Source organism: Microcebus murinus, chromosome 27 (assembly GCF_040939455.1).
Source record: "Microcebus murinus isolate Inina chromosome 27, M.murinus_Inina_mat1.0, whole genome shotgun sequence".
Lineage (NCBI taxonomy): Eukaryota > Metazoa > Chordata > Mammalia > Primates > Cheirogaleidae > Microcebus > Microcebus murinus.
Window position 1 is genome coordinate 3796516 of NC_134130.1, and position 14045 is coordinate 3810560.

The 14045-nt window shown below is 54.4% G+C and overlaps 1 protein-coding gene across 2 annotated transcripts in view; it reads left to right on the top strand.

Annotated features, from left to right (window-relative positions):
* Positions 1–11404, top strand: part of C3 (complement C3) — a 33621-nt gene extending 22217 nt beyond the window's left edge. For both annotated transcript variants that reach the window (XM_075998215.1, XM_075998216.1), the window contains exons 27-41: positions 795–893; positions 2374–2530; positions 2883–3046; positions 5531–5689; positions 5833–5892; positions 6028–6118; positions 6230–6281; positions 8247–8334; positions 8448–8537; positions 9560–9665; positions 10066–10155; positions 10358–10441; positions 10827–10910; positions 11010–11145; positions 11220–11404. In XM_075998215.1, the coding sequence (XP_075854330.1) occupies positions 795–893; positions 2374–2530; positions 2883–3046; positions 5531–5689; positions 5833–5892; positions 6028–6118; positions 6230–6281; positions 8247–8334; positions 8448–8537; positions 9560–9665; positions 10066–10155; positions 10358–10441; positions 10827–10910; positions 11010–11145; positions 11220–11361 (1602 nt within the window). In that variant the 3' untranslated portion in view covers positions 11362–11404. The remainder of the gene's footprint in view (positions 1–794; positions 894–2373; positions 2531–2882; positions 3047–5530; positions 5690–5832; positions 5893–6027; positions 6119–6229; positions 6282–8246; positions 8335–8447; positions 8538–9559; positions 9666–10065; positions 10156–10357; positions 10442–10826; positions 10911–11009; positions 11146–11219) is intronic.
* Positions 11405–14045: the final 2641 nt, after the last annotated feature.

Here is a 14045-nt window from a genome sequence, read left to right on the forward strand (position 1 = left end):
GAGGCTCTTAAACACAGAACTCCTTAGAGTGGCGGTTCTCAAAGTGTGTGGTCTGCAAACCGGTGGCCGAGGCGGCAGCAGCAGCCAGGAACTCGTTAGTGGGACCCCAGGTCCACTGAATCGGAAATTCTAGGGTCCAGGAATCTGAGTTTTAACAAGCTCTCCCCCAATTCCCCCACCCCCCCCAGGAGATCCTGATGTGTGCTGGAAGTGCTGCTTCAGTCTGACCTTTCGGGCTTCCAGCCTTTGCCCCCTTCCCCCTCTTCCCACACTCCATGCATACGAACAGGAGTCGAGCTGGATCCTGCCACAGGGCCTTTGCACATGCTATTCCTGCCGCCTGCCATGCTAACCCTTGCCCTCCTTGCGAGGGGACACCTTTCCTGACCTCCCTGACCTGGTCACACTCCCACAGCTCATTCTCACCGCTGTGTGCTCCTCTTCTGCACAGCACTCATCAGTTTGCAACTGCAGATCTCTTGAGGAGTTGGTGGGCTCGTGTTCACCTTCCCGACTAGACGAGGAGCTCCGTGAAGGCTAGGGCTGGTGTCTGGGTTACGTCCATCGTTGTACCCACGGTGCCAGCACAGCGGCCTTCTGGGAACGTTTGCAGGACGAACAAATAATTGAAGGAATGCTAAAGAGTCTGGCCTTCCTGGGCCATGGCGGGGACACCAGGAAGAGACTCAGTTCTGACCAGCCCCCCTGAGATTCTGCGGGGGGGCAGGGGGGCGTTGATTGGCGTGTGCGGACACACGGGTGACCCCATCCTTGCTTCCTGCTCCCCCGCCCAGGGTGGCTTCCGGGAGGACAAGGAGAAGGACATGGCCCTCACCGCGTTCGTCCTCATTGCGCTGCAGGAGGCGAAAGAAATCTGCGAGGGGCAAGTCAATGTAAGCGTCCCCTCCCCTCCGCATCCAGCCCCGGAGGGCGAGATCCTGCGTTCTGGACATTTCCAGCCCTCCCCCAGCTCAATCTGTCTTCTTTGCCATTTTCAGAGAGTTTTTAGCCCCTTTTGCAAAAGCTCCTTTAGCCTCAGTGACTCCTGCGTGGTCACAGACCTTTGCACCCTAGCTGCGCCCTTAGAGAAAACTCAGGGTTCAGAGCTAAGATGATTTCCTTAGTCCAGAGGGTCTTGCAGCAGACGTTCCAAGGGGCCCCTGACCCCACGTGGGAAGCAGTGAAAGCCGCTGGTTCATCCCTGTCCCTTTTTCCCTCTGGGTTTGATTCTGTGGCAGAGAAGTTTAGAGCGTTGGTCCCCCGAGAGTCACAGCTCCGTCTGCTTTAAACTGGGGGTATTGAGAGTGTGTTGTTGACTGACTTCAATTCCTGACTCTCAGGCACATCCCCTTTGGGCCTCAGTGTGTGCATCTGGAAAATGGGTGTGATGGTTTTTGTTATTTATGGGATTCTCTGGAGGTTTGGATCCTGACTCAGCCACTGACGACCTAGGTGGTCACGGCAAAATTACTGCATCTCTCGAGACATCAGTATTCTCATCTCCTAGGGTTTTATGAGGTTAAATGAGTGGATAGTAAGAGAGCTATGATGAGGAAGATGGCTGGATGGATGAGAGGTGTTCACAGTGGAGTGCTCAATCTGATACATGCAACAGCGTTTGGGGGGCTGTTTGGAGCGTCTCTTCCCAACACTTTGCCCAATGATGCCACGTCGATGGCTTGAAATTGGCCCTGGAGCAGCAGGGCACGGTGGCTCACGCCTGTAATCCTAGCACTCTGGGAGGCCAAGGTGGGTGGATCGCTCAAGATCAGGAGTTCGAGACCAGCCTGAGCAAGAGCGAGACTCAGCCTCTACTAAAAATAGAAAGAAATTAATTGGCCAACTAAAAAATATGCAGAAAAAATTAGCCAGGCGTGGTGGCGCATGCCTGTAGTCCCAGCTACTGGGGAGGCTGAGGCAGGAGGATCGCTTGAGCCCAGGAGTTTGAGGTTGCTGTGAGCGAGGCTGATGCCACAGTACTCTAGCCCGGGCAACAGAGTGAGACTCTGTCTCAAAAACAAAACAAACAAACAAACAAAAACCAGAAATTGGCCCTGGTGAAAGTATTTACACCATAGACATTGGCAATCATTCCACACTATCGTCCTTCTGTGACTCTCCCACTGGAGAGCCCCTTGTTAAGCATTTAGCAGCACACCACTGGGGGTATGGTCTTCTCAAGGTACATAATAGGTATTCACCAGCGTGGCAGCTCGCGGTGGCTAAAATATCTGGGAAACCCTCAAAAAAACCCAGGCAGATCCAAGACATATATATGTTGCAAGGACAGAAAGACCTGGTTCCCAGGAAGTGGTGCTTGCATGAAACCAAGGTGGCAGCAATGACCAGGGTAACCGACCCTCTTTCTCGCAGAGCCTGCCGGGGAGCATCAACAAAGCGGGAGAATTCCTCGAAGACAATTACCTGAACCTAAAGAGACCATACACTGTGGCCATCGCCGCCTACGCCCTGGCCCAGATGGAAAAGTTGGACGGCGCCATCCTCAACAAGTTTCTGAACACAGCCACAGGTGAGGGGCTGCCTGGCGGGGCGAGGGGAGATGCACGGCTGGGGTTTGAGGTGGGCGGTCATGAGCTGGGACGCTCAGTTTTTAGCTGAGCTGGAGTGGAACTGGAGTGGATGACTCTAGGGAATACCAAGTCCTCCTTGTAAACCACGCAAGAAGGTTCGGTGCGTCCCTCGTCCAACAAGGGCGCATGGAGCCTCCAGCTCAAAGGGAGGCGTGAGGGTTGGCGAGAGAAGAGAGCATTGAATGTCAGTGGGGACGCCTGAACGCTGTCTTTCTCGGAGCTTCCTCCTGAGCCATCCCGAGGCGGGCAGAGCAGTGAGCGTTGGGGCTGGGTGGGGCGTCCTCTCTGTAGAAAAGAACCGCTGGGAAGAGCCCGGGAAGCAGCTCTACAACGTGGAGGCCACATCCTACGCCCTCTTGGCCCTGCTGCTGCTGAGAGACTTTGACACGGTGCCTGCGGTCGTGCGCTGGCTCAACGAGCAGAGATACTACGGCGGTGGCTACGGCTCCACCCAGGCGAGTGGGGCCCTGACCCCCGGGCACATGCATCCTGCCCCCTCCGGCCCCCCACTGGCCTCCTGGGGAAGACACTGAGACCCAGAGGGGCAGTTCTGTGTTTTGTGTCTCCTCCTCTCTCCTGCTGTCCAGACTAGGTTCTCGGGACCCAGGTTCAGGTGTAAGCCTCTCTTTCCACCTTGCTCTGGGTCTGGGCCATGTTCTCCATTCCACTGGGCTCTCAATCTTATCCTCTCTTATTGTTGGGTTCTAGACCATATCCCAAGTTCCACCAGGCTTGGAATCTTAAGCTGTCTCAACAGTGGGTTCTAGATCATGTCCCCAGTCCCACCAGGACTCCCAATGTCACCCTCTGTCACCAGTGGGTTCTAGACCATGTTCCCAGTCCCACCAGGGCTCCCGATGTCACCCTCTGTCACCAGTGGGTTCTAGAGTATGTTCCCAGTCCCATCAGGGCCCCCAGTGTCACCCTCTGTCACCAATGGGTTCTAGAGTATGTTCCCAGTCCCATCAGGGCCCCCAATGTCACCCTCTGTCACCAGTGGGTTCTAGATCATGTTCCCAGTCCCACCAGGACACCCAATGTCACCCTCTGTCACCAGTGGGTTCTAGATCATGTTCCCAGTCCCACCAGGACTCCCAATGTCACCCTCTGTCACCAGTGGGTTCTAGACCATGTTCCCAGTCCCACCAGGACTCCCAATGTCACCCTCTGTCACCAGTGGGTTCTAGACCATGTTCCCAGTCCCACCAGGGCTCCCGATGTCACCCTCTGTCACCAATGGGTTCTAGATCATGTTCCCAGTCCCATCAGGGCCCCCAATGTCACCCTCTGTCACCAGTGGGTTCTAGATCATGTTCCCAGTCCCACCAGGACACCCAATGTCACCCTCTGTCACCAGTGGGTTCTAGATCATGTTCCCAGTCCCACCAGGACACCCAATGTCACCCTCTGTCACCAGTGGGTTCTAGATCATGTTCCCAGTCCCACCAGGACTCCCAATGTCACCCTCTGTCACCAGTGGGTTCTAGACCATGTTCCCAGTCCCACCAGGGCTCCCGATGTCACCCTCTGTCACCAGTGGGTTCTAGATCATGTCCCCAGTCCCACCAGGACTCCCAATGTCACCCTCTGTCACCAGTGGGTTCTAGACCATGTTCCCAGTCCCACCAGGGCTCCCGATGTCACCCTCTGTCACCAATGGGTTCTAGATCATGTCCCCAGTCCCACCAGGACTCCCGATGTCACCCTCTGTCACCAGTGGGTTCTAGAGTATGTTCCCAGTCCCATCAGGGCCCCCAATGTCACCCTCTGTCACCAGTGGGTTCTAGATCATGTTCCCAGTCCCACCAGGACTCCCAATGTCACCCTCTGTCACCAGTGGGTTCTAGATCATGTTCCCAGTCCCACCAGGACACCCAATGTCACCCTCTGTCACCAGTGGGTTCTAGATCATGTTCCCAGTCCCACCAGGACTCCCAATGTCACCCTCTGTCACCAGTGGGTTCTAGACCATGTTCCCAGTCCCACCAGGGCTCCCGATGTCACCCTCTGTCACCAGTGGGTTCTAGATCATGTCCCCAGTCCCACCAGGACTCCCAATGTCACCCTCTGTCACCAGTGGGTTCTAGACCATGTTCCCAGTCCCACCAGGGCTCCCGATGTCACCCTCTGTCACCAATGGGTTCTAGATCATGTCCCCAGTCCCACCAGGACTCCCGATGTCACCCTCTGTCACCAATGGGTTCTAGAGTATGTTCCCAGTCCCATCAGGGCCCCCAATGTCACCCTCTGTCACCAGTGGGTTCTAGATCATGTTCCCAGTCCCACCAGGACACCCAATGTCACCCTCTGTCACCAGTGGGTTCTAGATCATGTTCCCAGTCCCACCAGGACTCCCAATGTCACCCTCTGTCACCAGTGGGTTCTAGATCATGTTCCCAGTACCACCAGGAATCCCAGTGTCACCCTCTGTCACCAATGGATTCTAGGCCATGTTCCCAGTCCCACCAGACACCCAATGTCACCCTTTCTCACCGGTGGGTTCTAGACTACATTCTCAGTGACTCTAGAGCAAAATCCAGCCCCCCCCCAGTGGCTACTAGACCATAGTTTCAGTAATTATAGGCTCTGGTATGACTTCTTTTCTTCCTGGGGGGCTCTTGGTCACATTCTCAGTGTCACTTTTGGCTTCTAGATCATATGCTCAGTGTTCTCAGGCTCCAATTTTATTCTTTTTCTCATGAGTGGATTCTAGATACATTCTTGATGTCTCCAGGCGCTGGTCTAAGACTCTTTCCCCTAGATGGGTCTAAATCACATCCTCAGGGTTGCTAGACCTTCAGTCTTATGTCCACATTTCCAAAGGATTCTCAGCATCTCCAAGCCCTGGTCTAGGCTTCTGTCCTTTGGAGAGTTCTAGAACATGTCCTCTGTGTCTGATGACCTCCAATCTTACTCCTGCGCTCTCTGATGGGTTCTAGGCCACCTTCATGGTGTTCCAAGCCTTGGCCCAATACCAAAAGGACGTTCCTGACCACAAGGATTTGAACCTGGATGTGGCCATCCGCCTGCCCAGCCGTAGCTCCGACATCAGGCACCGTATCCTCTGGGAATCTTCTAGCCTCCTGCGATCAGAAGAGGTACAGTCACCTGGCCAAGCCCTCCTCATTGTCACCTTCCATGCCAGCCACCGTTTGCTGGGAGGCAAGAGGGAGGTCACGTGACCAGGCAGAAGAAGGCTTGATTGCCGACTCTCTCTCTTCTCTCCCCCTACTCTCTGCAGACCAAGGCAAACGAGGGTTTCACATTAACAGCTGAAGGAAAAGGCCAAGGCACTTTGTCGGTAAGGAACAGGAACGCACACCCACCTGTCCCATGACCTTCTAGCCCCTCTGCCCCTGAGGGACCATCTCTTTCCTGTACCCAGCAGTCCCTAGTCCCCTGGGCTGACACTTTTTCCTCCCTTCCATCTTGCCAGGTGGTGACAGTGTACCATGCCAAGATCAAAGGCCAAGTCACCTGCAAGAAGTTCTACCTCAGGGTCACCATAAGGCCAGCTCCAGATACAGGTAAAATAAAGGCCCTGTCACCTTCCTCCCACCCCTATTCTAATGTCTGCCCCACTCCTGAGTTAAGACCTAGGTATACCCCTCCCATCTTTCTGTCTTTTCTGTTTCTAGAAAAGAAACCTCAGGATGCCAATAGCTCTATGATCCTCGACATCTGCACCAGGTAAGAAGCTAGGTCTTCGTGGCCTTCAAGCTGGGTTCATCTTGGCCGTCCCTCTGTCTCTAGCAAGACTTCTTACAAATAATATCCATGACATCCAGTATTTTCCGAATGTACTGTGTGTCTAATACCGTGTTTCCTCCAAAAATAAGACAGGGTCTTAGATTTATTTTTCCTTAAGAAGACACCCTAGGGCTTATTTTCAGGGGATGTGTTAATTTTTTTTTTAAGTATGGTACAACAATCTACATTTATTCAAATATAGTTAAGTCGCCTTCTTCTGGAACATAATCATAACTCTCCAGACCCCGAATTCCATCCTGAATTCCTTGTGACTCTATTTCCTTTAGAACCATGGGCCCCGATCTCTCCTGTCGAGCAATGGAGCTCTCATGGGGCAGATGGGAAGGGCTGCTCGTCTTCTTTACCGCTCTGCGACAAAACCCATGGGCTGTGCAGCCACGCCCATCAGTAGGTCTTATTTTCAGGGTAGGGCTTATATTGCACAAATGCTTAGAAATCCTGCTAGGGCTTATTTTATGGGTAGGTCTTATTTTCGGGGAAACACGGTACCCTTCTAACTATCCGCCATGAAGCAGAGAGCATGGTCGGTCCTTGCTTTGCACGGCAGTGTGGGTGATGTAGCAACGACCGTGAAAGTTGAGACTGTCGAAGTGACCTTCATAATCAGCCGGGAAAGTGACACAATCATTCCATGACCTTTAAATGTTTCCATCACAACATAAGGATATAGGGAAAAATGGAAAACAGTAAGATGAGTATTTGAGTATAGAACATTGAGATAAAGGTGGGGTGTTTTTTTTTTTTTGTTTTTTTTCTCCTTTGTAAAACACTTGTGGGGAGGACTGTAGTTTGGACAATACTTGACTTCTCTTCCTATCACTTATGATATGGAGTAAGTCTCTTTACTATGTCATAGTAAATAGTCATGCCCCTTTCTAAATTGGGATCAGCTTCCAATATTTTAGCCTTTGTGCTTTGAACGTTATGAAATTTCTCCAAGAGTTCCTTTAATGTGGAGTCCTCCCCCCACCAACCCCCAGCATCCCTTCCTCTGGGATATCTTCATCCTTTTTGTCTCTACCACCTTCCTCACTTGTGCTAAATTTCCCTTCACTAAGCTCCTCTGAACGCTTATCTCTTCTTTTGCACGGCAAGAGTCCACATTCCTGTGGCCTGCTATTCTTCTACAATTCCATTGATGTTCTATTTGAAGTTCATTTCTGGCATCATCACTGTTCATTTCTTTGGTGCATTTTCATCTTGGTTGGCCAATTCTCTCTTTTGACGACCCACTGCTGTAAACCACCATGTGAGTTTATCACCAGGAGACAAGGAGGCAACACAACTACTCGCCTTGCTGTCTGTGCATGACCCGCATATCGGGTGCTCAGTGACCAGTCACCAGCAGACTTTGAAAGCAGGGACAATGACTGGTCATTGATCATGAGGTTCGCCTGTTATTTTACGTAGGGATCCGTGGACTGAAGCGTGAGCCACTAAATTTAAATTTTATGCAATTACTTATAACTAATATACTGCGGTACTGAAATTTGAACTGTGTCGTTGGAGGACTAGTGTTTTTTTAACCAGATCATGGGACCTGAATTGTGCAAAGTGAGGGGTGCCTGTATTCTTGTCTTCATTTTCTAGAAGAACTCAGGCATGGAGGTGTCAAAAAAACTCATCAAACGTTCTACAGAGCTGGGGTTTGAACCTATGCAGTTGGGTCCAGAGTCTGAACTCTTTAATTACCTGGACTATTACACTACCTTGCCTTTTTTTACCCCTTGGGGAAGTGTTTTCTAAACTTTAACCTCCCTCTATGCTGATATGTGGAAACTAGAAGCCTCAGCCCCCGACTAAGACCCCCTTGTCCAGGCACGGACCCACCCCTAGGGCTGACCCCACTCTGGGACCCAATGCCTTTCTTCCTAATCTGTCCAGGTACCTGGGAGACCATGACGCCACGATGTCCATCCTGGACATATCCATGATGACTGGCTATGTTCCTGACATTGATGACCTCAAGCTGGTATGAAGGGCTCAGCGGCTGGGTTAAGTGGGGAGGGGCCTCTGGGGTCTGGAAGAGGCTACAGGGAGAGAGGAGTCCAGGAGGGATTTTTCACAAGCTCCGCCCTTCCCCAGCTGAGCACTGGCGTGGACAGATACATCGCTAAGTATGAGCTGAACAAAGCCTACTCGGAGAAGAACACCCTCATCATCTACCTGGACAAGGTAAGGCTGCACCATCTCCTGGGAGGTTTAACCCGTGTCTGGCTGGCCTCTTCTTTTCCCCTCAGCTTTTGTCTCTAAGTCAGGCTGGTCCCCAGCTGGAGGGGGGGAAATGTCCGTGCTGGCAGGTGTTAAGGGGAGAGGCTTGGAAAACAAGGTGGTCAACCCAGAACCTTCTAGAAACAGGTCACCTTCTGACCACTGATGTTCCAACCTTATTTTGCACCTTGCTTCCTCCAACTTCTCATCAGAGTCTTAAACAACCATTGAAGAAGAGCCACCTTGGTCATTTAAAAAAGTGCTTCGTGAAGAGGAGACTTGCCTTGCCCCCTGCCTCTGTCCCCAGCCTTGTTCCTTTCTCTGCATGTTTTCTCTCTTCTCTTATTTTCTCCCCATCGGGAACTCTCCTGCTGTCTTCATCTGTACCACAATTTGGGCTTTCTCCTCTCCCCTCCCTATTTCTTCCTGTACCCCCATCCCCACATCTTCCCTGCTAATTACTGATACCCCCAAGACCCCCTCTCAATCCCACTTTCACATAAGTAACACCAGCTACTAGAACAGAACCCCTAAGAATATGGGGTCTCAACAGAACAGACTTGTATTTCTCATTCAAAGTCCCAGTTTGTACCTCTGCTCCATGCAGTCACTCAGGGATCCAAGCACCTTCCATCTGGGAGGTGGATCCATCTCTGCAGGATCCATTCTTTCTAGAAGAAAAGAAGACCATCATGCATGGGATGTTTTTACAGACATCAATAGCAATCTGTGGGTCAGAGGTCAGTCACCTGGCCACACCCCATAGAAAGGAGAGGGCATCTGGAAACTGTGGTCTAGCTGTGAGCATAGGAGAACAAGAAGATGGATTTGCTGACCTGCTCATCCATCTTCTCCACTTCCTCTTCCCCGACCACCTGTACCCTTCCTCGGCCCTTTAGTTTCCCCACCACTTCTCCAACTTCCAGGACCCTAGGCTGGACGGCCCCCGCGTCACCCCACTGACCAAGCACCTCCTTCCCGCTTAGGTGTCACACACCGAGGATGACTGTCTGTCCTTCAAAGTTCACAAGTACTTCCAAGTGGAACTTATCCAGCCTGGGGCGGTCAAGGTCTACTCCTATTACAACCTGGGTAAGCCGCCAAGCCGGGGCCTGGGGTCTGAGGGTCCTAGGAATCTGAGAGTTGGGGGTCTGATGGTTCCAGGGGTCTGGGGGGTCCCTGGTAGATGTGAGTTAGGGGATATGAGACTGAGGGTCTAAGGATTCTAGGGACCTGAGGGTTGGGAGTCTGAGGGTCACAAAGATTTGCAAGTTGGAGGTCTGAGGGTCCCAGGGAGCTGAGAGTTGGGGGTGGTCTGAGGGCCCCAAAGATCAGAAATGTGGGGGTCTGAGTGCCCAGCGGATCTGAGGGTTGGAGACCCGGCGTCTCCAGGTCCGAGGGACTGAGAATTGGGGACCTGAGCCTCCCAGGCATGGTCTCTGGGATGGGCACCCTAGCCCTCTGACCCCCTCACCACACTCTCTGCCCACAGAGGAAAGTTGTACCCAGTTCTACCACCCGGAGAAGGAGGACGGAAAGCTGAGCAAACTGTGCCACAACGAAGTGTGCCGCTGTGCTGAGGGTGGGTGGCCCGGGGGCGGGAAGGGGTGGGCCCCAGTGAGCCACACCCACCCAGATCCCCCACTCCCATGGGCGGGGGCACCCAGGGAACCCCGAAGCCCACACCCGGTGGACACCAAGAATGGTAGGCTCCTAGGGTGGCCATACCCTTGGGCCCTGGACAGGACGAGGTGCTAAGACCCCTGTCCCCATCCCGCCTTCAGAGAACTGCTTCATGCAAAAGTGGGAGGAGAAGATCACCCTGGAAGACCGTCTGGAGAAGGCCTGCGAGCCGGGCGTGGACTACGGTGAGTGGGCCACGGGCGGGGGCTTCGTGCGCCCGGACAGCGTGCCTGGCCGTGGCTACCTGTGTCAGAGGGTGTGGCGGCAGGTGCGGGTGTGGGTGACCGTCGGGTGTGAGTGAGAACGTGGGAAAAGGTGGCGTTTGTGCAGCCGTGAGGTCGCGGCTGTGCGGGGCGTGGTGGCGGGAGGCTGCCATCGTGGACGGCTGCACGTGAGCAGCTGTCCTCGTGCATGTGACTGTATTTGTGGGTGGCTGTGATTGCGTGCGGGGCGGTGACTGTGACCGGCTGTGACTCTGCTGCATGTCCCTGCTGGGGCGGGAGCCACGCGCCCCGGGCACTTGCAGCACACGGCGACTCCCCCGCCCGTGACCCCCGCCCTCCCCCGCAGTGTACAAGACCAGGCTGGTCAGGTCGGTGCTGTCGGAGGACTTTGATGAGTACATCATGGCCATCGAGCAGGTCATCAAGTCAGGTCAGCCCCCGCCGCTGCCCGTCCCCAGGGTCGCCGCCACCGCCCGCATCCCCCCTCCCTGCCAGGCTCAGCTTCCCTGTCCTTACCCCCCCCCTCCAGGCTCCGACGAGGTGCAGGTGGGGAAGGAACGCAAGTTCATCAGCCACATCAAGTGCAGAGACTCGCTAAAGCTGCAGAAGGGGAAGCACTACCTGCTGTGGGGCCTGTCGTCCGACCTGTGGGGGGAGAAACCCAAGTGAGTGCCCGCCCCTCCCCCCCGCCCCCGCCCCCTCCCCCAGCCCTCCTGACCTGCCTCCCCTGGGCCCCCAGCACCAGCTACATCATCGGGAAGGACACGTGGGTGGAGCTGTGGCCCGACGCGGAGGAATGCCAAGACGAGGAGTTCCAGAAGCAGTGTCAGGACCTCGGCTCCTTCACCGAGAGCATGGTCGTCTTCGGCTGCCCCAACTGACCGCGCCCGCGCCCCCACCCCCAATAAACTTCCTTCTGCTTCACGTCCTCCCCAAGGCTGGAATTCTTCCAGGGAAGGCAAGAGGCCATCTCCACCTGCCTCACCTGCAGCCCAGCTCCAGCCTACCTGAACCCTCACCTGCCCCTGCTTCATTTTTTTCCTCTTCTTTTACATGCAAGAGTGCTGGCTGCTTTGCCCAAAGAGGGCACGCCTGCTTCACCTGCACCTGGCCTGACGCGCACCTGCATCTCACCTGCACCTGGCCTGACATGCACCTGCATCTCACCTGCACCTGGCCTGATGCACACCTGCATCTCACCTGCACCTGGCCTGATGCACACCTGCATCTCACCTGCACCTGGCCTGATGCACACCTGCATCTCACCTGCACCTGGCCTGATGCACACCTGCATCTCACCTGCACCTGGCCTGACATGCACACCTGCATCTCACCTGCACCTGGCCTGATGCACACCTGCATCTCACCTGCACCTGGCCTGACATGCACCTGCATCTCACCTGCACCTGGCCTGACATGCACCTGCATCTCACCTGCACCTGGCCTGATGCACACCTGCATCTCACCTGCACCTGGCCTGATGCACACCTGCATCTCACCTACACCTGGCCTGACATGCACCTGCATCTCACCTACACCTGGCCTGACATGCACTTGCATCTCACCTGCACCTGGCCTGACATGTACCTGCATCTCACCTGCACCTGGCCTGACGCACACTTGCATCTCGCCTGCACCTGGCTTGACATACACCTGCATCTCACCTGCACCTGGCCTGACATGCACCTGCATCTCACCTGCACCTGGCCTGATGCACACCTGCATCTCACCTGCACCTGGCCTGATAAACACCTGCATCTCACCTACACCTGGCCTGACATGCACCTGCATCTCACCTGTACCTGGCCTGATGCACACCTGCATCTCACCTGCACCTGGCCTGCCACGCACCTGCATCTCACCTGCAATCTCCATGTTTCCCTGAATTCTCATCTTCATCTTTTACCTGCATCCTCATCTGCAGCTTGCTACCCCTTCACCTGAGTTCTCACTGACTTGCTTACCTGTTTCCTTATCAATATTTTCATCTGAATCTTTATACCTGCCCTCTGATCTGCACCCTCACCTGTATCCACCTGCATTATTTTTTTTGCATCCTCCCTGCCGCCCCACACCTCCATCTTTATCTGTGAGCTCACCTTAACAGCATTCTCACTATTTTCCAGCATCTTCTTCTGCAGGTGTATTTTCTCTGTGTTCTTATCCGGGGTCTCACTTGTGAGTTACCTGCATCCTTCTCTGGGTCTCTTCCTGTGTTCTCACCTGCATTCTCACCTGCGTTCTCACCTGCAGATTTACCTGCCTTCTTACCTACACCTTCCCCTGTGTCCTCAGTGGCATCCTGAACCTGCTCTGCCTAGTCACCTGCATCCTCACCTGTCCTCATTTCCAACCCTCGTCCCGGCTCACGCCACCAGCCCCAGTCTCTAGATGGGCCCAGACAGGCTAGTCAGTGCCTTGGGGTGGAGCGCGCCGCCCGCTGCACCGACAGAGGGGGTGGGGGTGGGCAGGGCGGCGTTTCCGCTGGTGCCCGGGGGAGGGGAAGACGTGAGTCAGCAGTCAGGGAGGCAGTGTGGGGGCCGTTGTGGTCACAGCGTCACCGGGACTGCGTGGGGAGCAGCGGCCACGGGTGTTGGGGGCCACCACTGCTGCTAAGGGGAACTGGGGCCCCCAGCGCCTCTTCTCAGGGCACCGCTGGCCCCTTGGAGGCCGGGACGGTGCCTGTGTTAGGGGTGGGATCCAGTCTCCAGGTCATCACGGGACATGCCCCTGAGCCTGCAAGTCCCTCTGGCACAGCCTCCTTCCTCTCCCTGGGACACCCTGGTCCTGGAGACCCCCACTTCCCAATCCCAGGAATATGGGGACATGGGACACAGCCCGCCCTGTCCTTCCAGCCCCAAATGCCAAAGTGTCCCATAGAAGGGAGTCCCAAGGTGCCTCTGTGCTCACTGGGAATCCCAGCCGATGCCCTCCGCCAGGCCACCACGCTACTTCCTGTCTCGGTCCATCTCCCTTTCACCTGCTGTGGGTTCGTTTTGTTCATTTCTCGAACACCTGGGGATGCTTTTTGGTTTTGTCTATGCCTGTTTTTATTTTGAGCTGAAATCTATTGGTGGAAGCTGTGACCAGGACAGACAGGATTTTGTTTTGTTTTGTCGCCCAGGCTGGAGTGCAGTGGTATCATCACAGCTCCCTGCAGCCTCCAACTCCTGGGCTCAAGCGATCCTCCTGCCCCAGCCTCCCAGGTAGCTGGGACTATAGGCATATGCCCCACCACACTTGGCTGACTTTTTTAAAACATTTTTTTTTTGTAGAGATGGGGTCTTGCTATGTTGCCCAGGCTGGTCTCCAACAACTCATGGCCTCAAGCAATCCCCCTGCTTGGGCCCCCAAATGTTAGATCGAGTGATGTGAGGGTTAATTTTGTGTGACCACTTAGCCAAGCTACAATGGCTGGTTGTTTGGTCAAACACGAGTTTGCATGTTGCTAGGGAGGTATTCCTTAGATGGGAATTGAAGATGAGCCTTGGTCATGTGAGTGAGCCACGTATGATCAGTTGAAGGTCAGAGGAGCAAATGCTGAGGTTTCTCGCAGAAGGAATTA